Source organism: Dermacentor silvarum, chromosome 9 (assembly GCF_013339745.2).
Source record: "Dermacentor silvarum isolate Dsil-2018 chromosome 9, BIME_Dsil_1.4, whole genome shotgun sequence".
In the NCBI taxonomy this organism is placed as follows: Eukaryota; Metazoa; Arthropoda; class Arachnida; order Ixodida; family Ixodidae; genus Dermacentor; species Dermacentor silvarum.
Window position 1 is genome coordinate 131746490 of NC_051162.1, and position 26925 is coordinate 131773414.

The 26925-nt window shown below is 48.1% G+C and overlaps 5 protein-coding genes, 1 long non-coding RNA gene and 1 other non-coding gene across 7 annotated transcripts; 4 read left to right on the plus strand and 3 right to left on the minus strand.

Annotated features, from left to right (window-relative positions):
* Positions 1–4052: 4052 nt before the first annotated feature.
* Positions 4053–8422, plus strand: LOC119464344 (WD repeat-containing protein 20). Its single transcript, XM_037725266.2, has 2 exons — positions 4053–4784; positions 7212–8422. Exons 1-2 carry the CDS (start codon positions 4416–4418, stop codon positions 8370–8372), a joined length of 1530 nt encoding a protein of 509 aa, XP_037581194.1. The 5' UTR covers positions 4053–4415; the 3' UTR covers positions 8373–8422.
* A 6368-nt stretch (positions 8423–14790) lies between these two features.
* LOC119464347 (heat shock protein HSP 90-alpha) lies at positions 14791–18185 on the minus strand. Its single transcript, XM_037725270.2, has 3 exons — positions 18041–18185; positions 16563–17879; positions 14791–15785 (listed from the first exon to the last, which is right to left on the minus strand). Exons 2-3 carry the CDS (start codon positions 17877–17879, stop codon positions 14913–14915), a joined length of 2190 nt encoding a protein of 729 aa, XP_037581198.1. The 5' UTR covers positions 18041–18185; the 3' UTR covers positions 14791–14912.
* A 232-nt stretch (positions 18186–18417) lies between these two features.
* On the plus strand, positions 18418–22748 carry LOC119464351 (anaphase-promoting complex subunit 11-like). Its single transcript, XM_037725276.2, has 3 exons — positions 18418–18554; positions 19461–19580; positions 20721–22748. Exons 1-3 carry the CDS (start codon positions 18536–18538, stop codon positions 20834–20836), a joined length of 255 nt encoding a protein of 84 aa, XP_037581204.1. The 5' UTR covers positions 18418–18535; the 3' UTR covers positions 20837–22748.
* A 1514-nt stretch (positions 22749–24262) lies between these two features.
* Trnat-agu (transfer RNA threonine (anticodon AGU)) lies at positions 24263–24336 on the minus strand. The gene has a single exon. It is a non-coding gene; the product is annotated as a tRNA-Thr (tRNA).
* Positions 24337–24377: 41 nt separating this feature from the next.
* LOC125940422 (uncharacterized) lies at positions 24378–25859 on the plus strand. Its single transcript, XR_007463645.1, has 2 exons — positions 24378–25021; positions 25628–25859. It is a non-coding gene; the product is annotated as an uncharacterized LOC125940422 (long non-coding RNA).
* LOC119464349 (uncharacterized) lies at positions 25028–25621 on the plus strand. Its single transcript, XM_037725274.2, has one exon. The coding sequence runs from the start codon at positions 25057–25059 to the stop codon at positions 25555–25557; it is 501 nt and encodes a 166-aa protein (XP_037581202.1). The 5' UTR covers positions 25028–25056; the 3' UTR covers positions 25558–25621.
* Positions 25860–26576, minus strand: LOC119464350 (protein YAE1 homolog). The gene is made up of 2 exons (XM_037725275.2): positions 26227–26576; positions 25860–26077 (listed from the first exon to the last, which is right to left on the minus strand). Exons 1-2 carry the CDS (start codon positions 26418–26420, stop codon positions 25879–25881), a joined length of 393 nt encoding a protein of 130 aa, XP_037581203.1. The 5' UTR covers positions 26421–26576; the 3' UTR covers positions 25860–25878.
* Positions 26577–26925: the final 349 nt, after the last annotated feature.

Below are 26925 nucleotides of genomic sequence, written 5' to 3' on the forward strand. Positions count from 1 at the left end.
ATTTTGCATATTTCACATGTGACTACCTTCTGCTTGTTATGGGGACAGTACAGTAACCTGCTAATGTGAGTTGATTGCAGGAGTGCAGGTGCCAAAAACCTTTGGCACTCTCGGCTGCTAGGACAAGGTCAATTCACATGGTCGCGGAGGCGAGGCTGAAATACGGTTCCAAGCCAATGAGCAGTGACATTGATTATGGTCGTACGATTGAAGCGCGACTACATCTTGCGGGGCAAAACACTAGTTGTTGGAAATTATGCATCCAGTACGTCTCCAATGGAAACATTTGGAAAAGTACAGACAATGTCATTAGAATAGAAAAATGTGAAGTCACAGTCTGTTTGCTTCCATCCACAAATAATTATGATTACTAAACTGTGCTTTCTGAAGTTTGCTCGTGGCTGATGCGTGCTGAGATATGCTGAGATTGTATTCTGCGAGACAAAATACCGGTTATAATGTGGCTTCCGCAGAAGAATCCCGCCAACAAGCGCGGTAGCGAGCACGCTTCTCAACGAGCTGCACCCGCCGATGGGAGAGAAGAGCAAAGAGGGCGATACGGAAGAGGAGCATGGGATCCATGATGGGACGCACAGCGAACCAACGAACGAAAAAAAGAAAAGCGGTGGTAGCGCGACGTGGCCTCGCGGTAGTTGCCTAGGTGACAGAGAAGCGTTTTGCTCGGCTGCTTATCAGCGGTGCGCTTTGCACTGAACGCGACTTCAGTTTGTATGCACCGGCTGTGATGCGCATCGTCTAGTGCAGATATCGCACGTGCGACGCTGTCAGTTTAAGCATTGTTCCGCAAATTTAGTTTGGAGCTTTGTGTGCACTTGTGAGCATCCGCCGTTCGTACCAGTGTGCGCACATACAAACTTGGTAGGCATTCGTAGTAGTTGCCGCGGCTGATCACCCGAGGAACCAAACTCCACGTCTTATGCGTTGCTGTCAGTTCTGCCCGTGCACGTGATCGCATGCGTAGTCTTTATGTAATCATCTACGGGTATGAACATATCAAGGGCGAGCTTCCCATCGACAGCATGCCGCCGGACACCCCCGCCGGCTAGGCCTAATCCAGCGCGCCTCGTCCGCGACCAAAGTTGTGGTTTGGTGCCGAGTCAAGGAAATGCATTGCAATGGCTGTACGGCACATGAAAAGTGCCTTGATAACGAAAGTGAGAGCACAGGCAGCACTCGGATGGTGGCAACTTTGTCTGCGGTCGCCATGTTTTCTGCATCTAATTGCTTTCCTGCGAACTTGTGTAAATGGGTCATCCGTGGTCTAATGGGTAGTAGAGCATCGGGCTGCTGTGCAAAAACAACAGTTGGACCAACTTGGGGCACTGCGTATGTGCCACTCTTCAATATGCATCTCTGACACCAACTTGGGTCACTGCTTCTTGCTTCTGCAAGCAGCAGTGGGAGCTCGAAGAGATGATGTGAGCATTAATGTGATCAGCTTAAAACTACAGAAAGTTTAGTTGGTATGGATTCATCGTGAAAGAAGGTAAGGCATGCAGACACGGACACAAGAGAACCAGACAGCACGAACGCCGATTATCAACTGAAGGGTGCACTGTGGCAGAAAAGAAAGACGCAAAATTTATCTGGTATGGTAGCGCCACCTGTCAATCAGGCACATGTGCAGGCCTACACGAGAGCTGACTTCAGCTCTTCAGACATTTCGTGTCTTCTAAGTGAAGGCTGGCTCACACATGCGCTTCTACTACTGCTGATATATGCCAGGCCTCGACCATTAGACGCGCATCTTCGTTCTTGTGCCTGTATAAAACGGCGCATTCATCGAATTTTGGCGTGCATTTACAAACTCGACAGTGCAAAGCAAGATTAGATGGCAATGCTCCGGTTAACAACTTTTTTATGCTCTATTAATCTCTGATTAACACAACAGTCAGTCTGCCCTACGTAGAAGCGGCCGCAGCTGTAAGGAACACTATATACCACACCAGTGCGGCAGTCCGTAAATTGGTTCGTGTGTTTTACAGAGCACGTGTCTGTCCGCCTTTTGTCTTTTACATGCTCATTCTTCCTCTGCACGGCGGCACAAATTCATCTACTGTGCCCCAGAAGTAATCAATGAGATTCTGTTCAGCTCAAGAGGTGGCAATTCAACACCCTCAGTGACGCTCAGTGGGGTTGACCTCCCTTGAATAAGGGACAAAGGTGAGGGCACAAACTCAGCAGAAAGTGATTGTGGTGGGGATATGAGGTTCTGCTTAGCAGCGCTAAGCGTACAGCTGCAACAGAAAAAGATTAGCACAAGTGGCCGATGATCGGAGCAGGGAAATTGTGGTACGCGGCGCTCTTGTTCCCGTGCACACTGGTATCTAAAGTGCCACATGATTCATGAATCTAGGAGGGGTTGCCTGGCACTCGTTTTCGGCGTGCTAGGGAACAACTGCGTCGCGTGCCAACCGATCACCCAATCATCAACAGATGATTGGGTGATCGGTCACTTGTGCTAATATTTTTCCGCTGCAGCTGTACATTGGCCAAACTGGCCACTGCCACAAGCAGCAGCGAAAGCTCGAAGAGCAAGAAAACTCCAGCTGCATACACGCCTCATACAAAACGTGTTTCTCACTGGCAATACGGTGCATCACTACATTGCTTCAATGCTCATCGCATTAATGTCGACATTCATCATGAGATGGGTTTTGGTAAAATTCTTTAGAGTGGTCTATGGAAAAGGGGGATGCAGACGAAATCAGCACTGGAAACATACAGAACTTTCAAGCAAGAAATTGCCAAAAAAATATCTATGATAATTCTAAGGGAAGCTCTTTGTTGTTTGGAGCCAGGACGGGAGTATTGCGGACTAAGATGTACCGAGTCAAGTACCAAGGTGTAGACACATTAACCCAACACGTGTAACCTAGACACGTGTAGGTTAACCCTACAGTGCAAAACAACGGGGCTGATGTTTTCAAAGCATTGGGGTTTAGGGACAGTGGAGGCAAAATATACTTTAAGCAGGTAGAAATAACCAAACTGAGGTTATCCGATTGGTGGCTAAAATCAAGGCAGGGGTGAAATTTCACCCTCTACAAAGTACAAAATGTGTTAATAGTCACGGCTAGGTGGCGTATGCCACCGCCTGATTTAAAGGGTTCAGCCTCATCCATCCATCCATCCATCCACCGGTGAAGAGGAGGAAAGAGGAGAGGAGCAGAAACCAGCTTTACGGTGGCTAGCTTCTCGGCTCACGCGGCAGGCATCTTTTTAAGGGGGCATTGTTGGGACATCCTGTATTCAGACTAGCGCAAGTTAGAGGAGGCGCTGTTCAAACACGCGCAGACTTCGCGGCTGAACAGCTAAAGCTGTCTAGGAGGTGTTTGGCTGGTCCACCGCTGTCCCTGTCGACTGCTCTGACAAACGGGGGTCAGATTAAGTCTTTTTTGTTAAGTTTCAATGGCTAGGGCATTTTCAAATGCCTGCTCGATGCAAAGGGCACAGCTACAATTAATCATCGAAGCGTGAGAGAGGCCCGGCTGCCAGTACACGTTGGTGTAGGGCTGCTGAGCACGAGGTCGCGGGATCGAATCTCGGCCACGGCGGCCGCATTTCGATGGGGGCGAAATGCGAAAACACCCGTGTACTTATATTTAGGTGCACGTTAAAGAACCCCAGGTGGTCCAAATTTCCAGAGCCCCCCACTACGACGTGCCTCATAATCAGATCGTGGTTTTGGCAAGTAAAACCCCATAATTTAATTTTAATTTAATTTTTGCCAGTACACGCCTCCGACAGGACGACTCCATGCACGACGCATTTCGGCGGTGCCAGTACGGCGCGTCGTCCGGAGTAATAACTTCTGTCGGAATTGCTTCTTTTCTCGGTGCGATCCGCACCGTAAAATGCGATCTTGCTGCAAAATTTGAGCAAGAATAAGTAGCCGTAAGAACGAGGTGTTTTTTTTTAAATTATTTTTGTTAAAAAGAACATTGAGGTCACTGTACTGTGCTACGTGTAACTGTGCTGTGGTGGCGCTTCATTTTTTTACCTATCATCATCATCGATGGCGTCTTCTAAATTTTAGACGCGAGTCGCGAGTTTCGCAACTGGTGTCGTAAAGAAGCTATATCGTAGTTTCTTTTTCTTGCCCTGCGTTTTCGTCCGCAGCGTTCAATGTCCTACTCACCGCACTTCCAGGGTTCCACCTCATCGCTAATCTATTCATGTGGCTCGCCATGTTTACTACAGTGCATGCCTCAGATTTAGCTTGCGTCACGTACTCGTCGCCGCGCGCGTTCTGATCGCCGATCCGGAGCTACACGGCGAAGCTGTGACCGCTTCGCATGGGATGCATCGTCTCGAGTCCGTGCCTTGCGGCGCGGAGATGAATCGGCGGCCAACGAGGAAGACCTGAGGAGTGCCTGGTACCGGGGCATGTCATGAGTGGGACGGTGAGCCGTCCGACGACCGAATTGCTCAGCCTCGGTGCACCAGCCGGCGCAAACACGGAGCAGCAAAAGCTCTCGACGTCCACGCCATGCGCGTTCACCGGCGAGATGCCTGCGGGGGGCGAAGGCGGCGGCAAGGACGAACTGAAAACGCAGTTCACGACGCGCGAAGGCACCTACAGGGTGCTCAGTTTATCGGAGTACTCGCGACCCAACCGCGTCGGTTACAGCAGCAGCCAGTCCAACAGCCCCGTCAAGGTGTCCTTCGTGTCGCTGTCCGACGCCGCCGGGACCGAAGACCGCATCTGCTTCAACGTGGGTCGGGAGCTCTACGTTTACATGTACAGGGGCGTCAAGAAGGTACTACCTGCTGCTTTCAGTAGTTGCACGTAGGTGCCGGCCGAGTGTTGCGTCCAGCAGCCTGCCAACCGCGAGCGCAATGCAGTGCGAGCAGGTTAATTATTTGTTAAATCCATGGCAGCTGCTGAGCGTGTGTGTAACGGGCATAATCCTCCCAAACACCGATCATGCCGACTGCTCACATGAGTCAACGTGGAAACGAGAAAAAAAATCTGATTTATTTAAATTGACGCAGTTTTGCAAGCTCTTGTTGAAACTTATTAGCGCGATTTGAATCATAGGTGATAGTAGAATTTAGCCTGGCATAGAAAAAAAAAAATTAAAAACTACATATGGGGTAATCATTCGAGTGTACAGTACCATCCACTAGTGGTTAGAACTACCTCGCCTGTATTAAAGTGTTCGCTTCCGCTTAAATTTGGCGTGATGCTGAAAACAGCATCAGCTTCAACGCAGGCCAAGAGCTCTACGTTTACATGCACTGGGACTGTTGTGGAAGTATTGTGTTGTCATGTGTTGAACGGTAGCTATTTTTAGTACAAAGCAGACAAGAACAGCAGAGAACTAGACGGTGTGATGAAATTAACCCCTTCCGTGCCTTGGACGAGCTGAGTTCGTCCACCCATTTCTGGTAAAAACGCCCAAGAGTTGAGCTTGTCAATGGTACTTTGCATTTTCTAGCAGTGCCATGGACGAGGCTAGTTTCATCTCAATGCAGAGCCATGCTTTTGGTAGACGGCTGCATGCAATCCATAGGACAACGCAAGCAAAAGCAAATTTGTAAAAGGAAGTAAAACATGTTGGTAACTGGGGTCTTTCACCCTTTCAGCATCACTGATGTACCGATACATTTTCGTGTTTTTGCCCTGCCATGTCACTGACGTCCGATTCAAATGAGAGGACCATACGAAAGGAGCACTTGCCATTACCCGTGTCATTTTCTCCCTTTCGCGTAATAAAAAATGAACAGATGTGTTCGTTTTATAATATCCAAGAAAACCCAATGCTCAAGATGCGTCACCCCCCAAAAAAACCAACACTGAAAGGGTTAAAAATGATTTGTCAAATTTTGGCTGGAATTCAAAATAGCTGTATGTTTCACCTCTTTATTTAAGTGGCACGGAAGGCGTTAAAACATTTGCAGGCATAGGACGGTGTCAACTGGTGCAAGACAGTTATTGAAGATCTTTGGGAGAGGCTGTAGGCGCATCATGACGGTGGTGCTAAGAATAAATAGGGCACACCTGATTCCTGCTGTTCGAAGATTGATGGCTCTCTACTACCAGCCATTCATCTCGCTTTCTATGCATGGTAAATTGCAACTTCTAGGCACACATAACAAGGTAGCATACCATGTGGTGGCATAAATGTGCACGGTACATGTGCTGTCACACGACAGCACAAAGATGAGATGGAAGATAGGAAAGGTTGCTAACATGGACTCCTATGGCAGTTTGCAGTGCCTTTTTAAGACACTGGCCATCCCATGTGTCCCTGTCTCTCTCTCTCTTTGTCCTTGTTTATTGTGCACTATATGAAATCGAGATGTACCAACTTGCCCAAACTGGCACACTTGTCAGCTAGCCCACTTTCACACTTTTCTGCAGAATATAAGCCTGATTAGACCATGTTCCAAAAGCCTATCAATTACACTACATCTGATAAACCAATTATAGATGTATGTTTCACCTCTTTATTTATGTGAAAAGGGCATTGTGCTGAGTAGAAATAATAAGCTATTCACATTTTTATAGAATTCTGCCTTGTGTAACATAGTGAGGCGTGTGTACCTGCCCACATACACAATTTACAAGAAACCAAAATCTTCTCGTGTCCTGGGATTCTGGGACATCGCTCACTGACCTGTGGTCCAAGCTTTTCTTGACTGCATGCTCTGTCAGGAATGGATGTAAGCCTATTCATGGCAACTGCATTACGGTAACTTATATTGGCATCTACGTTCCCATTGCCGATTTTGGACAACATTGAACAGGGTGACAAAGAACAGCTGTGTACGACAGGGTTATTGAGTGCAGTATCCCACTTAACATCCCTTGCTACATTTGTACCGAAAAATGTGCAGGCAGTAATAATTTTTGTGTTGACACTCCATATTTCACAGCCTGAGAAACAAACAGTAAGTCAGCATTGCATAATGCAGGGTAGCTTGAGTGCACAACATTACTGGTATCATTTTTATACGCAAATAGATGTCCATCTGGACTGACAATGCTTATCAGATAGCATCATAATACCTGATAGCCTACCTTTATGCCAGCTGGGGCAAGTGTGGTGAGGATTTCTTTATGGCTCTGCTGAAAAGCTTGAGTTGGTAAGCTTTTGCTTACTGCTGAAGCTTGTTGGCTTTACTTTCTGTGCTCATTGATGCAGGTGAAGTAGGCTGATGAGACATTTGTGCTCTTGCAGGCGGCAGACCTAAGCAAACCTGTGGACAAGCGGGTGTACAAAGGAACATACCCAACCTGCCATGACTTCCACCCATCGGCAACACCCGATGGTGGCCTACTGTTGCTTGTGGGATTCTCTGCGGGCCAAGTGCAACTCATTGACCCGGTGAAGAAGGAGCTGAGCCGGCTTTACAACGATGAGCGCTTCATCGACAAGACCCGAGTGACGTGTCTTAAGTGGCTACCCAACTCAAACAGCCTGTTCTTGGTGTCGCACGCCAGTGGCCAACTGTATGTGTACAAGGAGGATCTGCCGTGTGGCTCCACACCACCGCATTACCAGCTGTTCAAGCAGGGTGACGGGTTTAGTGTGTTCACATGCAAAACCAAAAGCACGCGCAATCCTCTCTACCGCTGGGTGGTTGGAGATGGTGCGCTGCACGAGTTTGCCTTCTCCCCGTGTGCTCGATACCTCGCCACAGCTAGTCAAGACGGCTTTCTGCGCATCTTCTGCTACGACACCATGGATCTCGTGGGTCTAGTGCGCAGCTACTTTGGAGGTCTACTGTGCGTCTGCTGGAGCCCCGACGGGAAATACGTTGTGGCTGGTGGTGAGGACGACTTGGTGACAGTGTGGTCCTTTCAGGACAAGCGCGTTGTGGCGCGTGGCCAGGGTCATCGGTCGTGGGTGCAGGGAGTGGCCTTCGACTCCTGCCTTGAAGGCGGGCATGCCTCTGGTGACTGCCCCGCCGACACCTCTTACCGCTTTGGCTCGGTTGGTCAGGACACACAGCTCTGCCTCTGGGACCTGACCGAGGACGTGCTCAAGCAGCCACGTGCGCCCCGTGCTTCACTGCTGCTCACTGGCAGCAACAGCCCCAATGCCGGTGGTGCACCTCCGGCCCCTCAACAGCAGACGCGGCAGCAGCAGCAGCAGCAGCCGCAACAGCAGACACGTAGCAACAACACATCCACCGTGGGGTCTCACCAGCGTTTGGTGGGCAGCCCTGCCTGCCCGCGGCTGGACGAGGTGCCAATGCTCGAGCCACACATCTGCAAGAAAGTTGCGCCCGAGCGGCTCACCGCGCTCGTCTTCAGGGAGGACTGCCTTGTGACTGCCTGCCAGGAGGGCTATGTGTGCACCTGGGCCCGCCCTGGGAGGGCTTCGACTGTCGTCTGACACTGGCCACTTAAAAGTGTGTCCAATAAACCAGCTGCCTTGGCTTGCCACTGGAGGCTGTTTTTGTTTCCAGAATTAGATCTCTCCATTTCTACCAATGTGCGACTGTGGTAGCGATCATACTGTGAGGGAAAGCAGTGTCTATGATAGATGAGAAATGGCAAGTTCTTCTTGTACCAGCAGCATAAAATGACAGGCATACAGAAAATAATCAATCAGAATGCTTGTTATGTGTAATTACATGGAAATGCAACACGTAATCTCCATCTAGCCGGTTTCTAAGCATGGGGTAGTGGCAAGTGTGCATTTTGGAGTTGGAATTTGTGTGGTCTCTTGGGACTAAGGAACAACAACCCAGTAGTGCAAACAATCAAAAGGGCATTTATTGCACCTTTCATACACTAATGCCTGCTAGCTGAATTACTACCTACAGGACATGCCGATGGGCACGCGACAAATCGAGGAAGTTCAACTCACCGTGACTGGATAGCGAGCGAATATGTTCGCCCCATGCTCGACACCAATGCCTAGTCCTTCGCGTGTATGGTCACGCAAACGGTGGCGCGTTCAAATAATCTTGTTCGTCCATTCCGGTGCCCCGCTCCGAGGCCTCACGAGACGGTCTCGCAAAGAAGTGTCAGTGCACACGCGCAACGTCCGCGCCACTTGCCAATCCAAAGCCAAAGAGGAAGACTCTGCTCCCTCGTGCGCCCAAATAACCCCCCTTTAGTGGTGTTAGTAGCGCAACACCCTCACCATTTCTCATAATATCCACGCCGACTGCTGCCGGCGCTTTCTGCACGGCTAAGCCAGATTACAGGAGATGCAAGAACCATGTAGGGAAAACAACATCAGGGGACACGTGAGAGTTGCATATCCACACAAATTAAAAAGCCACTGTTTCAAATGCAGGTGAAACTGAAAACGGAATGATGCGTCTGATTATTCGGAATTGTTCACATTAGCATTGTGTGTGATGCTACTGACGCATGCCATTCAGAGCAGCTTTTGGAGCATAAAATGGACCTTCAGAGCAGGTTTATGAAAGCGATAGCAAACTATATAGCTTTTACAGCGGGCAGTCTATGGGAAAGCAGTAAGTGGTTGCTGGTTTATAAACTAAATCCAAACACATCAACTCAAGCCAATGCAAAGTTGCTGTTTGGTGCGGAGTCGACCAAAATCTTAGTACCCGCCGTACATTGTACCCTGTCTCCCCTCCTTTTATGTGTGCAAACCCTTCCTCGACCCTTGTCAACCTTTTAGCAGTCCAGCGTTCTTGTTGTCTTTCTTTTCTCGCCCATGTTTATTTGTACGCTGGAACAATGTTTCGTAATGCTAATCACAACCAACTAGCCCAGCTGTACACGCTTAGTCATTTTAACGCCGTGGAATCACCTCGCCAGCAAAAGGGAGGGATAGGCGACAAATTGAATAGCGGAAAAATTGTTCACGGCCATCAAGTCTGTGACATCATGTGCGTTATGTTCGAAAAATCGATCAAGACACCTTACAGCGTCCGAAACTTTGATCACCATTTTACATTGGTCATACAGGAGAGGAGCGCAGGGTCTGGCTCGGTGCCGGGGCAGTCACTCGCTGCTGCTTGAAAAGCGATGCTGTCCCGTTGCCTAAGCAACCCGCACGCGGTGAAGTGGATGGTACTGAAAATAGACAACAGCCCAAGGATGAAACAACTCTAGGATCCACGCTTGATTCGGTCCATCGCGCAGTTAACACAGCTGCTGGGCCACTCCATGCCGCTTTCAATGGGGCGGTGAAACGGTGCTTGAGGACTGCGTTGCATTTTCGAAAGACTGAGAAACCCTTTCGGCACAGGGTAGGCACAGATTTCTCATATTTTGTTGAAATATAGCTGGAGATAGCAGGGTTCGCTTCTCAGCGCAGTTCGGCACAATTGACGCAGCGGTAGCGTCACTGCATTAAAATTAATTCTGATAGTGTGTATGTGTAGGTTGGATAAACCACCTTCAGTCTTGCGTTTGTCTGAGAATGACATGTTTGTTAAGCTGCATCTAATGAAGGCTATAAATATAATTCAAGCACTCTAAATCTATTATCCATGATTTTCAATTTTCCTCACCAAAGTCTATCACCAAGAAAAATTTGTCTTGATGAAATGGTTGTGCCATTCATATTAGTGCATGTACTTGCCACATCACTGCATAGCACCAAACCAAAAAGTAATTTGAGGGATATTGCCTAAGATTTTGGAGCTTGTGATAGCTATTTTCGTGTGGTGGTGTGTGTGGGTAACCATCCCTTATATTTCTGTTCCCTAGTAAGTGTGTTTAATATTAATTGCCTCGCATTACTGTGGCAGCATGTAAAAACCTGAGACTGGGTTTGCCGTTTCTGTCCATTCGTCCTTGCTATTACAACAATGGCGGCTGTAGATGTAATTGGGCCACCTCCTCATCCCTAGCCTAGCCGTCACCGTAAGACCGAAAAGAAAATAAAACTCACCTAGCACCACCATTGCATTGCTTGTGGTATAGACAATCCAAGCCCCAGAAAAGTGGCTAGAGCAGCGTTTTCATAAACGCAACATGTGACAAATTGCATCGCATTTGTAACACACTGCATCCATGTAAACAGTGGTAACGCATTAGTCAGGCGAATCGCACTGATCAGAATGCTTGTTAAGTGTAATTACACGGAAAGGCAACATGTAATCTCCATCTAGCTGGTTTCTAAGCATGGGGTAGTGGCAAGTGTGCATTTTGGCGTTGGAATTTGCGGGATCTCACACGACGAAGAGTAGGTCATCGCATGTGATGTATGTAAATGCTTGCATATCTCATTGAGGGAGAGAAGAAAAATGAGACAGCTGGCGCAGGCATCTCTCCTCAACTCATTGGTGGAACACAAAACGGCGTAAACGAGGTCCGGTTTGTTTCGGAAAAGGAGTAATTTTATTGCGATAGCGATTATACAGACACTCCAGGGGTATTTGCATCGACACCGTGATGGGTGTGTGTGTGTGTGTGTGTGTGTGTGTGTGTGTGTGTGTACATACATACATATAGGGTCCTGCATACTTTATTTAGCATGTTTGAAAAAAGATTTTGCACTTACCGCTTCACTGTTCTTGCTGAAATTTCGCAGAAGGATCGCATTTTAAAGCGCACGTCGTTCAGTGTAACACTTGCCACAGTTAATTGCCTGGTTTTAGGAAAAAAGTGCAAATATGCCTCGCTTATAGGGATGCGAGCTGCTGCTACAACGGCTCAAGCATAAACTTGTGTTGCCGGCAGCTGCAGGAAGCAGTGTTTCAGGGAGGGCTGCCGTGTGTTCCGGGAGTGGGCAACAAGTGGCAACCCTCCCTGACCGGCTGCTTTCTGTAGCTACCGGTCAGTGTTTGAGCGTGATGGACTAATAAATTTGATATACAATTGTCACATTCATGCAAATTGGGCTGTATATAGCACGGCAGAGGTTTATAGAAAAACGGAGGTTTGAAGGGTCAAACAACGGATGTCGCTGGAGCCCACATTGTGACAAGGGGAGAGAGGTATGAGGAGGAACTGGCAGGGAGGCCAATCAAGGGTGTGCCCGCTTAAGTAGGAAAGTTATAATAAATAAAAAGAGGCAGTCATTATGAACACACTTGCAGAGGAATGTTCACGAACAGTCACGGGCGTTCATACGGTCAAGTCGCCTTCAAGAAGTGCAGTGCGGTATTTGTGGCCTTGTGCATGCAAGAATGCTTAGGCCAAGGTCCCAGGAACTTTTCCTCCAAGATTGGTCTGTCATCCAACCGGCTGAGTCTAGCTTGCAGAGCACATCATTGAGTGTCTAAGGATGGGCAGTGGCACAGAAGGTGGTCTATTGCCTCGTCACACCCGCAATAATTTCACGCCGCACTGTTGGCCATTCCTGTTAAGAATGAATAAGCGTTCATTAATGTAACACACAACCTCGTGTGACACATTACAGTTGTTTTGTGGCAGGAGAGTCTGGGTGGCTGGCGAATTCACTAGTGTTGAGAGAGTACTAGCGGGAGTTGGTGAAACCCGGTGAATTTAATCATAGAAGTGTGATGTGGCGAGAGAGTGATTGAAGTTGTCGCGCAGCATCCGTTCTTGGAGTGCGTTAAAGGCACCCACAGATATTGCCGATGATCTGAGCACACAGCTTTGTTTGCACTGTCGTTGCCGACAATTCCACAGTGGCTTGGCAACAATTGAAATAGAGCATTATGTCCCTTGAGTGTTTGGTGGTGAGCGTGCCTTGTTTTGTATACAAACTGCATAGTTCGTAGGGCTGCTTTCCAATTGAAGGTAATGGCCCGATTAGTCTGGAGCATGTAACTTGTTGCATAATTGATTGATTTGTGTTCATAATGTCATTAGGTACCCTGGCCAAGTTATAGGTTTGCGTCTTACCATGAGGCCAGTGTGACCAAAGAGTACCTTTCTTTTATTTTCATTAAAAAAAAAAAAGGTAAAGTAACTGGCTGTGAACTTCTCCGGCTATGTCACCAATTTGGCATCCTAATTCCCTGTATTTAGAGCTGCTACCCTGCTATGTATGGGGAAGTGAATTGGAGGGAGACCAATTGACTAACAGCCACACAGCGCTATAAACTCGCTAAAGGATGCTATTGTAGAAGCACTGCCCATCATCAACATGCGCTATCTGATCCAGGCATACATGCAACTGTTATCTAAGCCGAATTCAGTCAATTGAGAATGTCGTTATGTTCCTCTTAGAAAACAGCAGAAAAAGAACAAATATAAATAACTTGGAACAAATTGTAAATTGTCTGAAATGTCTTTGCCCTTCTTGAAGCCGTCATGTGCCTCACGCACCCTGTATAAGCAACATCAAACTGGGTGTTTTCAGCAAGAGACACTCGTTTTGTTCCAGCTGAACAGGGAAGCCTGCAAAATACAAAAAATACTATGCGACTATGGTCTCACCTGCACTTACAGTCCCCACATGAGGTTTGTTCAATTCAGAAAAGGTGTACGGCACCATAAACGAAAAGGTGCAGGGTACGGTGGCGAAGTATGCAGGGGGTGGCAGTTATGGTGTGCCAGGCTGCACCCACACACTGCAAGGTTCAAGGGTGCACTGCACCACGGCGGCACCTTGCCTTGCACCCCATGCAATCGAGCACGGGGGTGCAGGGTGCATCGCTGCACCTTCAGGCTATCAAAGGCACCGTGAATAGGTGCAGAGAAACTTGGCTGAATCGAATAAACCTATACCTTTTTTTAAACATGAACCTGAAATGAGTGCCCTCAAACAGGCCCTCTGGGAGGTACTGCAGCACGTAAGATACTCTTTTGCGCACATACTCTTTCCATGACACACCAGCAGCTATGGGCACTTGTTCCATACCATTAAGGCAATGCCCAGTCATAGGCGGGCATGACAGATGAAGTGGTATCTCTGCATGTTCATGGCGTTTGTCACCTGGAGAAAATTGGCACTCAATATCTTGCTGCGCACATTGTGCAGTTTGATGTGTTAATTGTGCACAACTTTCTTAACAGACACCTTGATAATTAAGACAACTTGGGAGCGAGATCGTAAGTTTTCATTGACAATAGTTACTGGCAGCTCCTTGAACCACAGGTGCATGGTTTATTAAGCTCAGTCATGATAGTTTGCAGTCTCTGCTGAAGCACATATACCTAGAAGGGGCGTGTGATGCACCTTTAGACTTGCTGTAGATCGTTACTACAAAGATTAGTTGCTATATTTACCGGCAACCATGCAACCAGTTTTACAACAACAGCATTCCCTGCTCAAGATGAGGCAAACCACACCTTTTTTTTTTAACACCAAATACCCAACAGTGAATAGGTTTTGTAGCGGTTAACTTGTTCTCATCCGTTAATGAAGCACTGAACTGTGTCGGGGGCTCCCCATGTATTTTGAGTGCATAGGCCAGCAGCCAGGGCTCGGGTCACCTGGGGGCACTGGCCCCCCACAATCAGCTGAACACCTCATACTTTTCTGTAGAGGGCTTAACCCTACAGTGCAAAGCAACGGGGCTGATTTTTTCAAAGCATTGGGGTTTAGGGACAGTGGAGGCAAAAATAGACTTTAAGCGGGTAGAAATAACCAAGCAGAGGCTATCCGATTGGTAGCTAAAATCAAGGCAGGGGTGAAACTTCACCCTCCACAAAGTACAACATATGTTAACAGTCACAGCTACATGGCATGTGCCACCGCCGGATTTAAAGGGCTCAGCCTCATCCATCCATCCTCCGAGGAACCCCTGGTTAGGTGTTAAGCGCTTCAATGTTGCACATAAAACTGCTACACAGTACACGACAAGTTTGCTTTCTTGCACTTGTGCCAACTAGATTTGATTATAGCAACTGCAAATGCTTTGTCACATTTGTCAGCTTCATGAAAGACCAGACACATACCAAGTGCAAACAGGGAATAAATTTAATTTATTCTTAGCACAAACAAAGAAAAAAAAATTTGATGAACATGGTGACTGTGTAAATATATACATGTGAAAAAAAAAAATTACTAAGGCAGACTAAGACCAGCTCAGTCAACCTCCTCCATGCGAGATGCATCTTCATCGTCTCCTTCTAGTGGTGGCATCTCTTCCACCGTGGGTGCCGCCGCCGTATTGTCCCCAGCACCGGCCACCTCGTCCTCGTCGATGCCAAGACCGAGCTTGATCATGCGGTAGATGCGGTCTGCATGCAGCTGAGGGTCTTCAAGGGCAAAGCCAGAGCAAAGCAGCGCAGTTTCAAAGAGCAGCATGACAAGGTCCTTGACTGCCTTGTCATTGCGGTCAGCATCGGCTTTCTGACGGAGGTTCTCCATGATGGGGTGGTCGGGGTTCACCTCGAGGTGCTTCTTGGCTGCCATGTAGCCCATGGTGCTGGAGTCGCGCAGCGCCTGCGCCTTCATGATCCGCTCCATGTTCGCGGTCCAGCCGTACTGAGAGGTCACAATGCAGCACGGAGACTTGACTAGACGGTTGGACACGATCACCTTCTCGACCTTCTTGTCCAGGATATCCTTCATGACCTTGCACAAGTTCTCGAACTTGGCCTTGTTCTCCTCCTGCCGCTTCTTCTCAGCCTCGTCCTCGGGCAGCTCGAGGCCTTCCTTGGTGACGGAGACCAGAGTCTTGCCATCGTACTCCTTCAGCTGCTGCACGCAGTACTCGTCGATGGGCTCAATCATGTAGATGACCTCGAGGCCCCGCTCACGCACACGCTCGACGAAGGCAGAGTTGGCCACCTGGTCCTTGGACTCGCCCGTGATGTAGTAGATGTGCTTCTGGTTCTCCTTCATGCGCGATGTGTAATCCTTCAGAGAGCACATCTCGTCGCCAGAAGCAGATGTGTAGTAGCGCAGAAACTCTGCCAGCTTCTTGCGGTTTTGAGAATCCTCGTGGATGCCCAACTGCAGGTAGATAGAAAAAAAAAAAAGAAGGTTGAAGAAATGCAGCTGAATATGAGATGTGGTGGGCAGAATGAGCATTGACAATTCGATTTTCAAAGTAAGAACAGTTTAGGCCTGTGACGACGTGGGGTATAAGCGCACTATGAATGTTGGGCACGTACGATAGACCACGCCAATTGGGCATACAGAGAGAGGCCCTGACGGATCCGAGTTATACCCAGCTTATGTGCTTCCATATGCACCACCACGCACATCACAGCGCCGACACCGGTACCTCAGAAGAAGCCCAACGCCGGCGCTTGTGCGTGGCGCGTAATGTGCAGGAAGGTTATGCTGTGCGAGGTATATATTAGTCCTATCCGAACAGAACTATGGGTCATAATCACTGTTCAAGGCCGTTTTCAATGTCCAATGTTGTACACCGGTAGATGTCGGAAGCTGCATCTCCATGCACAGTGGTACCTCCATCTCACGTTTGCTATGGAAAAAAAATGCAATTCGCTGCTGAAATGCAGAGATGAAGATGGAATGACGTTAAGTACATTGGCATGTTGCTGTTGCATCCAGTATTTTCACGGAATCTCTGCGATTTCAAAACACTTCAAGGTTGCTTACAGTCATCGGGGACGACGCAGAGGTCTAGATCAATTTAGTGTCAATTTCTCAAAGCAGAAGAATGAGTAAACCACTTTACAGTCACACATGCACCGTACTTATTTTTAAAAGATGAAGGCAATGCGCAATATTTTGCACACGAGGTACATTAAGAGTGCCTACCTTAAGGTTCTTGCTGAATTGCTCGTAGAACTTCTTGTACATGTCCCGGTCCTCGGCGATGCTGTCGAAGAGCTCGAGGCATTTCTTGACGAGGTTCTTCCTGATCACTTTGAGGATCTTGTTCTGCTGGAGCATCTCACGGGAAATGTTGAGCGGCAGGTCCTCGGAGTCGACGACGCCCTTGATGAAGTTGAGGTACTCCGGGATGAGGTCCTCACAGTTGTCCATGATGAAGACCCGGCGCACGTACAGCTTGATGTTATTCTTCTGCTTGCGGTTCTCGAACAAGTCGAACGGCGCGCGCTTGGGAACGAACAGCAGCGCGCGGAACTCGAGCTGGCCTTCGACCGAGAAGTGCTTGACAGCAAGGTGGTCTTCCCAGTCGTTGGTCAGGGACTTGTAGAACTCTCCGTATTCTTCCTGAGAGATGTCGTCGGGGTTGCGCATCCAGATCGGCTTGGTCTTATTCAGTTCCTCGTCTTCGGAGTACTTTTCCTTGATCTTTTTCTTCTTTTTCTTGTCCTTATCGGCCGACTCGTCGTCATCCTCAACATCCTCGATTTTGGGCTTACCCTCCTCGTCGGGCTTTTCGTCTTCGGTCTTTTCATCTTTCTCCTTCTCTTCCTCCTCGTCGTCGGAGACTTCCTTCTCGCGTTCCTTCTGCACCAACAGGCGGATCGGGTAGCCGATGAACTGCGAGTGCTTCTTAACGACGTCCTTGATACGCCTCTCTTCCAGGTACTCCGTCTGGTCCTCCTTCAGGTGGAGCACGATCTTGGTGCCGCGTCCGAGGGGCTCGGAGTTGTCGGTGCGAATGGTGAACGAACCGCCGGCCGACGACTCCCACGTGTACTGCTCGTCATCATTGTGCTTTGACGTGACGGTCACCTTGTCCGCGACGAGGTAGCCAGAGTAGAAACCCACGCCGAACTGGCCGATCATGCTGATGTCGGCGCCGGCCTGAAGCGCCTCCATGAACGCCTTGGTGCCAGACTTGGCGATGGTGCCCAGGTTGTTGATCAGGTCCGCCTTTGTCATGCCGATGCCGGTGTCGATGATCGTCAGGGTGCGGTCATCGCGGTTGGGGATGATCTTTATATAAAGCTCCTTTTGAGCATCAAGCTTGCTCGGGTCCGTGAGAGACTCGTAGCGGATCTTGTCCAGGGCATCGGAAGAGTTGGAGATCAACTCACGGAGGAAGATCTCTTTGTTCGAGTAGAAGGTGTTGATGATCAGGCTCATCAACTGGGCGATCTCCGCTTGGAAGGCGAAGGTCTCCACCTCCCCGGAGTCCTCCATGCGCGTTTCCTCAGGCATCTGCAAGATGAGCAGAGTCGATCAGTCAAATGCCGACTAGGGCGTTCGTCACACACACGACTTCGAAGTACACTTCGATTTTTTTTTTTAATGCGCACACAACGGCACCTATGACACACCAAGGAAATATTGCACAGAGAATGAATAGCCATTGAACTTACTTTGACCAGAGTGCGTCGCTTGCAAACACCGCAGGGCTCTGCTAGCACGGAATGAACACTGAAATGCCCACGCGGTCGGCGCTGGATTTTAAAGACGCCAGAGAATGTTCTCGACAGCCTGTCTTTTTGCTGTACTGCTCCGCACTTCCGGTACTGATGCCTACGGTTCGCAATACATTTTACAAAAGTGTTTTTGCTCTTTCAGAGATGTTAGATTCTGCGTGTTAGTTAGCTTAGCGATATCACTTTCTTTACTTTACGTTTATGAATAAAATCTGCTCACTCTTGTTGTAAGGACTATTTACCGGAAACAGTATTATTTGAGTAAAAAGGCGAGACGTCTCGAATTTTCTGGAAGCTTCGAGAAACTCTCGGTGAGAAGTAGTCCATGTTCCGGCGGAAGTCGCTGTCAAGTGGTGACGTCACAGGCGTTTGTTTGTTCTTTTTTAAGTTTTTTTACCCGGCAAGTTTCGGGAACCTTCTCGTTGGATCGGGATGAAAGTGACGATTAAACGTATGCGTTTGCTCCGATCCTTCCTGATTGTTACGCGCTAGCATTATCGCCAGCTTCAGCAGGCCCTCATTTGTGATGTTCCTGTTGGTTCGTGTTAATTTCTCCCGCGTTTTCTTTTCGTTTTGACGTGTGCACTACCTAACAGACATTTCGACTGGCGATTGCAAAATTTGCAGCCCAGTGCCTGAACAAAACTAGGATGTTTGGCGTCTTGATTGGTATACGTGTATTTGTGAGGCTGAGCAGCGTTGGCGAAGCTTACGTTCGAGACGCCGTGCACGCATTTCATCTACGACGCCCGTCGCGGCATTCGGCTTCGTAGTACGGCCGGTACGGCGAGAGTTTAGCGTAGCAAAATTATGCTGCTAAAACTGTGTTCGTGGGTGTGATAGGGTGCACTTTGTAAAGCTTTATACTGCAAATAAACGAGACGATAAATTGGCCAAACGCGGGCGTTGGCGTCAATCGCTTCCCACGTGTTGGCGACGCCGTGCTGTGGGAGGTACCCGTTGGTCCAGCGTTTGTGCGTGGAATGATGCATTGATGAAGTAAGGAATGCAGAAAATTTAGAAGAGTGTTCTATTTCCCACCTTCGGCAGTTGCTTGGTCGCACTGTTGCCCGAGCTTCGCGTTTGTCTCGTTTATTACACCATACCGGGCTACTTTTCCTTTTTGTGTGTGTGTGTGTGTGTGTGTGTGTGTGTTTCCGCATAGACGAATTATGTTGAGAAAAAAAAAATTGTACATCGCCTACGCGAAATCGACGCTTGTCTCCATAGCTTAGCACAGTAAAAGGGTACTCCAACGGCATGACTGTTTCACAGACGCGGCTTTGTCTTGTAGTAGACGCCGCAACGGCATGTGCGATGTTCTGCTCGACAAGCTGGCAGTCTTGACGGCTTGCAGGTTGGACCAGCGTGGCCTCTTGGCGCTGGATTGCTAATGACGACAATTGTGGCATATGCCGAGTGCCCTTCGACGGATGCTGTCCAGACTGCAAAATGCCAGGTGATGACTGCCCGCTAGGTGAGAATGACCCTAGACGCATGTCGTCGGCGTACCTCAGTTCTTACCCGGCAGTTTTCCTTCTGGATTTATTGTAACAATTGCAGCTTATAATGGGTGGCAATCTTGGAAGTTTCCTATTCACCCGCGTGTCGTCATACTGCACAAAAAGCTCCGGATTGAGCTACTATTGTGATTGTAAGCTAACGTGAACTTTTAGACATGGAGTTAGAAGCATATAGAAATATAGGATATGCTTTGGAGTTGCTGTCATGGTAAATTGGTGTGGATATGCATCAAATGGCACGGATGTCATTAATGTCACAATGTTAAATTCTGACATGCCTGAACTGTAGCAAACGCTAGCTACTTTATGGTCCAAACTCCCAAAACAATATATTTTTTTTTATTTTATTATACCGTAATCTGGGCCCATGTTTCAGCTTGCAGAAAACAGGCGCTCTCTAAGTAGGATAGCAGTCAACTCCTACCACAGGGAGTACAACGATTAACCTTCAGGAACTGCTCAATAGGCACCTTGCACCAGCCAGACGATGCTGCAGTTCTTTCATTTACCCTACCATTCTCCCTGACAGCAGCATTCACATTTACATGCACCATCACATTAGGTCAGGTCAACAACTACACTGTGGCAAGAGCTGGAGTTGTTTTATGAGTAAATATGGATTACATTGTATTCTAATGTAGCCAAATACTGAAATGAGCAAGTTTGAAGAACATTTACAGAGCCAAAAGGAGTTTGAAAATTTGTGACATCACACTGATGTACTCGTGCTGGGGCCACAGTACATTCTGTATTTTTTCAAACATCATGCTAACAGTGCACAGTCCGCTCTTTCCTCCTTCCAGTCCCTCTTCATTAACAGGGATAAAGACACCCTGTAAAAATGATTAAACATTATTTATCGATTGCCTTGCCTGCATGTGTTCAACTCCGCACGCTGTGGCGATACAATAGCTTGAAATTTAAGAACTGGAAGTTTGGGCTTCAGTCTCCTCTGCTGACTCTCTTTCCACAAAATGAAAATAAAGTTTGCAAAGAATACTCACTCGCTCTAAACTGATTTCATGTATTTTAGTGTTTCGTTAACCGAGTTAACAGTGGCCTCACAGAACATGTGCTTCTTCCCATCTTTGCAGTGTGGGGCCAGTGTTCGCACTGTTTCCACATCCACTGCATCATGAAGTGGCTCAACTCCCAGCAAGTCCAGCAGCTCTGTCCAATGTGCCGTCAGGAGTGGAAATTCAAGGAGTGATGGTGCCGGGAAGTTGGAATACAGTTGAACAGCAGCCACCTTAGCTATCTCTCTCTCTCTCTCTAAGTTTCTCTTAAATTAGCTGGCTCAGCTAGATGTGAGGCAGCTTTCATAAAACAGCCAGTCAGAAAGGTTGGCTCTAGCAACAACCCTTGTTCGAACTACCATTGATCGCAGTAGTAACTGGAGGAGGGTGTGCAGAATAATCAAAATGAGTCTTTCAGAAATCCATAAGATGGAGCTAGATTCAACAAGGGAATTCAGCTGGATTTGAACTTTCCCATTTGCCACTCTTACTCCACCTTGCTGGTTTCCTAGGAACTCGTTTGGCTAATCAGTGTACCTGTAGAGGTCAATGAATTTGTCTTGGTGCTGCCACTAAACTAGCCCTCTCGTTAGCTTCACAAAAGTTAAATTTGGTGTAAATTATTCTTGGAAAACAGCACGGAGAGAGACAAAGACGAAAAAACAAGAGACCCTAACCCCCACTGCTAGACTGTTGTGGACATTTCGGGGGGTTATTTTGTCACGTTACAATTGTCATCGTTCTGTGCATTTCTTGTTCACTTCCCTCCCGTGAGCAACGCTGAGAAGTGCATGAGGTTTGTGACAGAAAGGTAGTTCAAGATAGGAAATGCACGCCAGATTGATTTATTGTTGTTGCATGTGTGTACAATTTTTAAGAATGTACAGCTAGGGCTGTATGTGATGACTGTAAAGGGAGCTGCATATTTTTACTTTGTCCATGTGCATTCTCAAGTTGAGATTTTAAGAAAAAGTGGTTTTGCTGCTGGTGCGCATGTTTCAAAGAATTGTACTGTAGCAGACGACTCTAAATGGGGGGGTGCAGAAGGCTGTATGGTAGACACTGAATGAAGCGCAAATTTTGTGGCGATTTTATTCGCACCTGGTCTTCAACAAAGGAAGTGACATTTTAGTAGTTGCCTATCTCATTGTGCTCCAGTGAAGCGAGTCTTTCTCTCGTTATGCATCGACAATTCAGAACTGTCTTGGCGCTTTTGTAAAAGGACCATTAATGTTCTGCAATATTCTGGAAATAAGCTCCTTTGCAGTGTTCTACTCTAATCAAACGTCTATGCACAAAATATATTCGTACCTGAAGCAAAAAAGCATGCTGGCCAGTGTTGCATTTCCACGGCTGTGCCTTGTTTTATTGTTTTTGCCTCCTATTTCCTGGGTACGGATCTTGAAATAAGTGCTGTTGCAGCCCTCACTCGCTGGTGCTTGTTCTCGAAAAGATGGTGTCAGCTGTAATTGTATTTTAGTAAGCATTCATCATGGGCAGTATTCATCTTCCAGCAGCAGTTTGAGAACACAAAGTGCTGTAATTGGAAAGCAGCTTATTGAGGCGAGATGCCTCAATCACGCACTCACACATCACTATGTGTATATGTGCTAAGTGCGTGCATCTCTCCTTTCATCGTCCTAGTTTATAGTATTTGTTTAACAGCGTGGATTTCTGGAAAACCCTTAGACAACCATGAAAAGAATCGGGAACAAATCGCATGAAGAAGTAACATCAACAACTTGGCAAGAATATCTTTTGATCATTCACGTTCATTCAGCATGAGTGCATTCATGTGTGAAAATGATTTGAATGAACGTACAATTGGCCTTCTTGCCTGTACATTCTAGACAAGCAAGGCGTGACTTTCTTGTCTTATCAAATGTTTTCTTGCTCAAACAGTGTCTTGAAGGGCAAGAGAATGCATGTTATCCATGGAGGCATGCATGTGTTCAGGCAGCGCTTACACCTTGCCAGGGTAGTTGTAGCCTGCAATCTATAAGTGTCACATGGAGGAAACATGACTGCGGAGGTGGATACAGAGTCAGTAATGAAACTGTCTGTGATGTATCATGTAAATATGTTGAATAAACAGTTTTGTATTTACATGGTTCTTTCAGATTTTTCCATGTGTAGTACAGTGGGCCATTTCATTGGAGTACTCAAACAGAACTTTTTGTTGGGCTAGTTGGTGCATGTTACTGAAGTACTAAAGCACCAAACAGACGACACAAGAAGAGACACGGATGAGACACGTCAAGCACTCGTCCGTGTCTCTTCTTGTGTCATCTGTTTGGCACATTAGTACTTCAGTTCATTGGAGTAATTGTTTTTAATGATACTACTTGGAAGCCATCTATTTTTGTGTCAGGGTTATAGTCTGAGGAGGAAAATGAGAAATGCAGAAAATATGCATAAAAATCGGGGCAATTGGCTTTCCGCAGTTTCTTCTTTTAATTTCAAGACAAGGCACCTTGCACATGATTGGTGAATTAGGTAAACTTCCAACAAAGTGCACAATGTGTGCCCATGCCGGAAGTCTATGCTTGCAGAAGTGTAAAATTGAGCAGATATTTAGGGTGAGCCTCTAACTGCTCAGCTCTCTGGATGTTCAGTGTTTGTAACGAAGTGTTACATCTTGGCAACTTGCAGTTTGCAAAGGGCATTGTCCTGTTCAGCAATGCTGGAGGTGACCTGCAACAAATGATTTGAGGATCTTAGCCAACAAAGAAGAATGCTATGCAGACAACGGAAGTGATGTTCAATAGAGTCTTGTGGTGATTTAATCCAAATGTACATGTCGGAGGACCAGCTCGGTGAGAAGCTGCATCTGTTGGCGTCGTTGGGTGGTTCTCTCATGATTCTGGCTTGGACACCCATATTGTTTCGGCCTTTTCTCTATGAGATTGAAGCAGGTCACCCGTGGCAGTGAATCTGCAGAATACAAGATTGGAGATTGCTAAGAGAGGCACTATTTTTGTCCTGCAGTAGTCATAAAATATAGACTGACGATGAAATGTTCAATTTCTCTTGTAATGGGGAGCATGCAGCATTTTGTGCATTAAGTTGTTTGGCGATTGCATTGACGTATGCATTGCCACAGGCGAGGAACATATTGTTCGTGCCACGGTTGATACAGATTATTTGGCACTGGGAAAAAATAAAAAAGCGCGCGCTAGTATGTATGCTAGACGGCAACCTCCCCCCTTTTTTTTTAATTATTATTATTATTATTATTTTTTTTTTTACAAAACTACTTCCTTTCGTGCTTGTTCCAACATCTTCTAGTGACTCCAATGTAAGAATCAGTCAAGGGCCTTTCAGCACCGGTCAGTAAAGCCTGCCATCGAAGGCCTAAGCTCTTGAAACTTTATTATAGCTTGTTCTACACATCTTGAAAATGGCCTCGAGTTCCCATGCTTGATCAAAATTAATGGAAGCGAAGAATAATAAGCTTTGAAATGGGTGTGAAATTAAGCTGTGGTGAGCAAGACGAGTGGAAAACGAGCTGGTAGGGGGGGGGGGGGGGGAAGACGGCTGTCGCGTAGTGCCGCGCACAACATACTGTGAGCAAAGCGAAAAAAAAAAAAAAAAAAAGAAGCATCGACCAATCACAATGCAGGCACCGGTGGGATTCGAACCCACGATCTCCTGTTTACTAGACAGGCGCTTTAACCAACTAAGCCACGGCGCCGACGGACCGGGGGACGAAAATGACGTATTATGTACTATTACGCTCTTGTCTGCGAATGATGTTTGGCGATTTTTTTTTGTTTTTTTTTTTTGTTTCATTATCTGTAGCTTTCGGCACATTATCTCAACCTTCGTTTCAGAAACCAAGTTGCATCTGTCTCGATAAATTAGACGATCGGCAATGGTTGTTTTGCGCTACGATGCTGCGACGGCATAACCTAGTTGGTCTGTCGGCAGCAAGTAGCACGGCTGTATGGGTGACTTGGATAGCCATCGTGAATTTTTCCTCCGCATGTCATATGTAAAGCGTTGACTGTTTTACTCCCGCCAATGTAGCACTAGAGTGTACTAGAATGGGCCAATCTAGTACACTGTAGTAGCACGCACAGAGTTTGCAGAGTACGCAATACGGTACGCAAGAACGCATCAGCCAGTCACGCCAATCCATGCCAAGCCAATCGTTCCGCGTGTAAAAGCATTGGGAAAAGATAGCGTAAACATTTCTGTTATTCCATTTCTAGCCAGCGTGGCTCAGCTCTGCCAGTCACAAGAGCGGTGCAGCATTAACAGGATTTGATTACCACAGAACTAGAGCAAGCGCGTCATGACTGTGAGACGGAGATCTTCCATGAATCGGTAGCAGCTCAGCGACAGCGGCATCTCCGAGGGCGCAGCGTCAAGGGCAAGTGAGTAGCCGCCGTCTTGGACAGCCCGGTGTCCCATGGCTACTCAGCGTGCCAGACTTTATCATTTAAGAACGGAGGTCGGCATTCTCCGCGTGCTTGTGCGCACCGTTTTCAATAGGTTGCCTCCGGAGAGCGGCCTGGGCCGAGTGCGCAAGCTGTGTCGCACCCTTCGGCGTATTCTGCGGTCGCGACGGCCGTCAGATCAATCGCTGGTGGCCCAGGCCGTCGAGGACTGCGAGTTAGCGGCCGCGTACATAATGCAGCGAATGCGAAAGGGCCACCAGCTTGAGACGCTTCTGCTACTCCTCGCTTCCACTGCGCGCGCACGTAGCCTTGTGCAGCGGCTAGTCGAGGAGCGGCAGGGCGAGCAGGGCAGCGTGTCCAAGCTAAAGCGCCTGTACCGCCGCTTGCTCAAGAACGGCTGCAAGAAGCCAGTCTTGTTGAAACGCACGTGCCTCCGTGCACTGCGCTCCGTCCGCGCAGGCCGCAGTAGCGTCGCTAAGGAGGCTCGAAAGATGCGCTCTGTGTGTGACTGAACCGGCGAGCAGTGTGCGATGAGAGGGCTCTGAAGCTTGTTCCCCACAACCCTCCAAACTGTTGTTGCAGTGTCGTGGCGAAGGTTTATGCCGGGACGCGCGGCGCTGATCACCACTGGCTGGATGACGTTCATCTACTGGGGCTGGCTCAAGATCGCCCGGAACGACATGTTCGTGCCTGTCGACGAGAGGCAGCCTGTGCCGCACGAGCTGCTGATCAGCTTCCTTTCTAGGCGATGGAACAGCTCCGAATCATCAACGCCGAGCGGCGACAATGACAATAAAGAAAGGAAGGAGGCGTGTTTCTGTGGTCGCTCTTTTTTATTGCTCCTGCGTCCGGTCTTCGTCTGGCAGGCTAAGTCCGTGCGCCTGCAGCGCACACTGCACTTGGACGCGGGTCTCGCGCACTTGCGCTGCGCCCGCGCGGCCTGCCAGCAGGTCTCGCTCGAGCTGTACCAGTCGGCCGGACAGTTCAGACAGCTCTGACCGATCGCCACCTTCGGCGAAACTGCACGCACCCCTGGAAAAGATAATCATTGAAGGATTTCCTGCATCATAAAAGAACGCCAAATTGAAACTGGAAAGAAGGAGACGATCGCTCGCGTTTAGTCCTTCCGTCTGAAAGTCCCGTATTAGCGTTAAGCACGGCAGCAGTGAGTGGGAACTGACCGGACCAGGCCTCTCCAGACGGCGACTTGGCGAAGCAGCTGGAAACCCTCGCGGAAGCCCTGGTCGAAACCCGCCTGCAGTGCGCGCTCTTTTCCCTCGGCCAGGCCGTCGCGAAGCCCGTCCTGATCCCGCGCTGCCTGCAACCGCTGCCACTCGACGTCCGCGAGGCGAGCTTCCCAGTCGTCTTCGTCCATCGTGGTCACCGTCGTCGTCGTCCAGCCATTGCCGCTTACAACACCGCGCTCGCTAAGTATGTACACGGACCGTGTCCACTAACGATGGTTCACCCGCGGACTCCGGTTCTCCGCTGTCTCCGCTCCCTGTTGCTCATTCCGAAAACGGCTACTTTACTTTCTTAGATTGGATTGGATTGATTTAAAGTGACGAAATAGTGGTGATGCCGCTGGGCCTTAGCGCTAGCTTCGAGGGCCTACTATCTGTTACAGGGAGTAAAACGTAAGTGTCACGCATTTGTCGTTACAGCCACTAAAAGCCAAAGTTGTATGCATCCCCAGCAAAAACTATAAAAATAATAATAAATAAAAAAGAAAGTGACTCGAACGAAGGCCCCGTAATGGCGGCTAGGAATGGCGCCCATTTCAAAACAATGGTGGTTAGATTTACACATAGCAGAATGAAAGCCGACACTGCGGCCGCAATGCACGCGAAATCACCGAGCGGCATTAAAAAAATAAAATT

Excerpts from the sequence above, each read along its gene's own strand:
- LOC119464344 (XM_037725266.2), top strand. The coding sequence starts at position 4,416 with ATGAGTGGGACGGTGAGCCGTCCGACGACCGAATTGCTCAGCCTCGGT. Across the intron at positions 4,785-7,211 it reads TGTACAGGGGCGTCAAGAAG|GCGGCAGACCTAAGCAAACC; the intron begins GTACTACCTGCT and ends GTGCTCTTGCAG.
- LOC119464347 (XM_037725270.2), bottom strand. The coding sequence starts at position 17,879 with ATGCCTGAGGAAACGCGCATGGAGGACTCCGGGGAGGTGGAGACCTTC. Across the intron at positions 15,786-16,562 it reads AATTCAGCAAGAACCTTAAG|TTGGGCATCCACGAGGATTC; the intron begins GTAGGCACTCTT and ends ATCTACCTGCAG.
- LOC119464351 (XM_037725276.2), top strand. Across the intron at positions 19,581-20,720 it reads AGGTGATGACTGCCCGCTAG|TGTGGGGCCAGTGTTCGCAC; the intron begins GTGAGAATGACC and ends CCATCTTTGCAG.
- LOC119464349 (XM_037725274.2), top strand. The coding sequence starts at position 25,057 with ATGGCTACTCAGCGTGCCAGACTTTATCATTTAAGAACGGAGGTCGGC.
- LOC119464350 (XM_037725275.2), bottom strand. The coding sequence starts at position 26,420 with ATGGACGAAGACGACTGGGAAGCTCGCCTCGCGGACGTCGAGTGGCAG. Across the intron at positions 26,078-26,226 it reads GTCTGGAGAGGCCTGGTCCG|GGGTGCGTGCAGTTTCGCCG; the intron begins GTCAGTTCCCAC and ends TATCTTTTCCAG.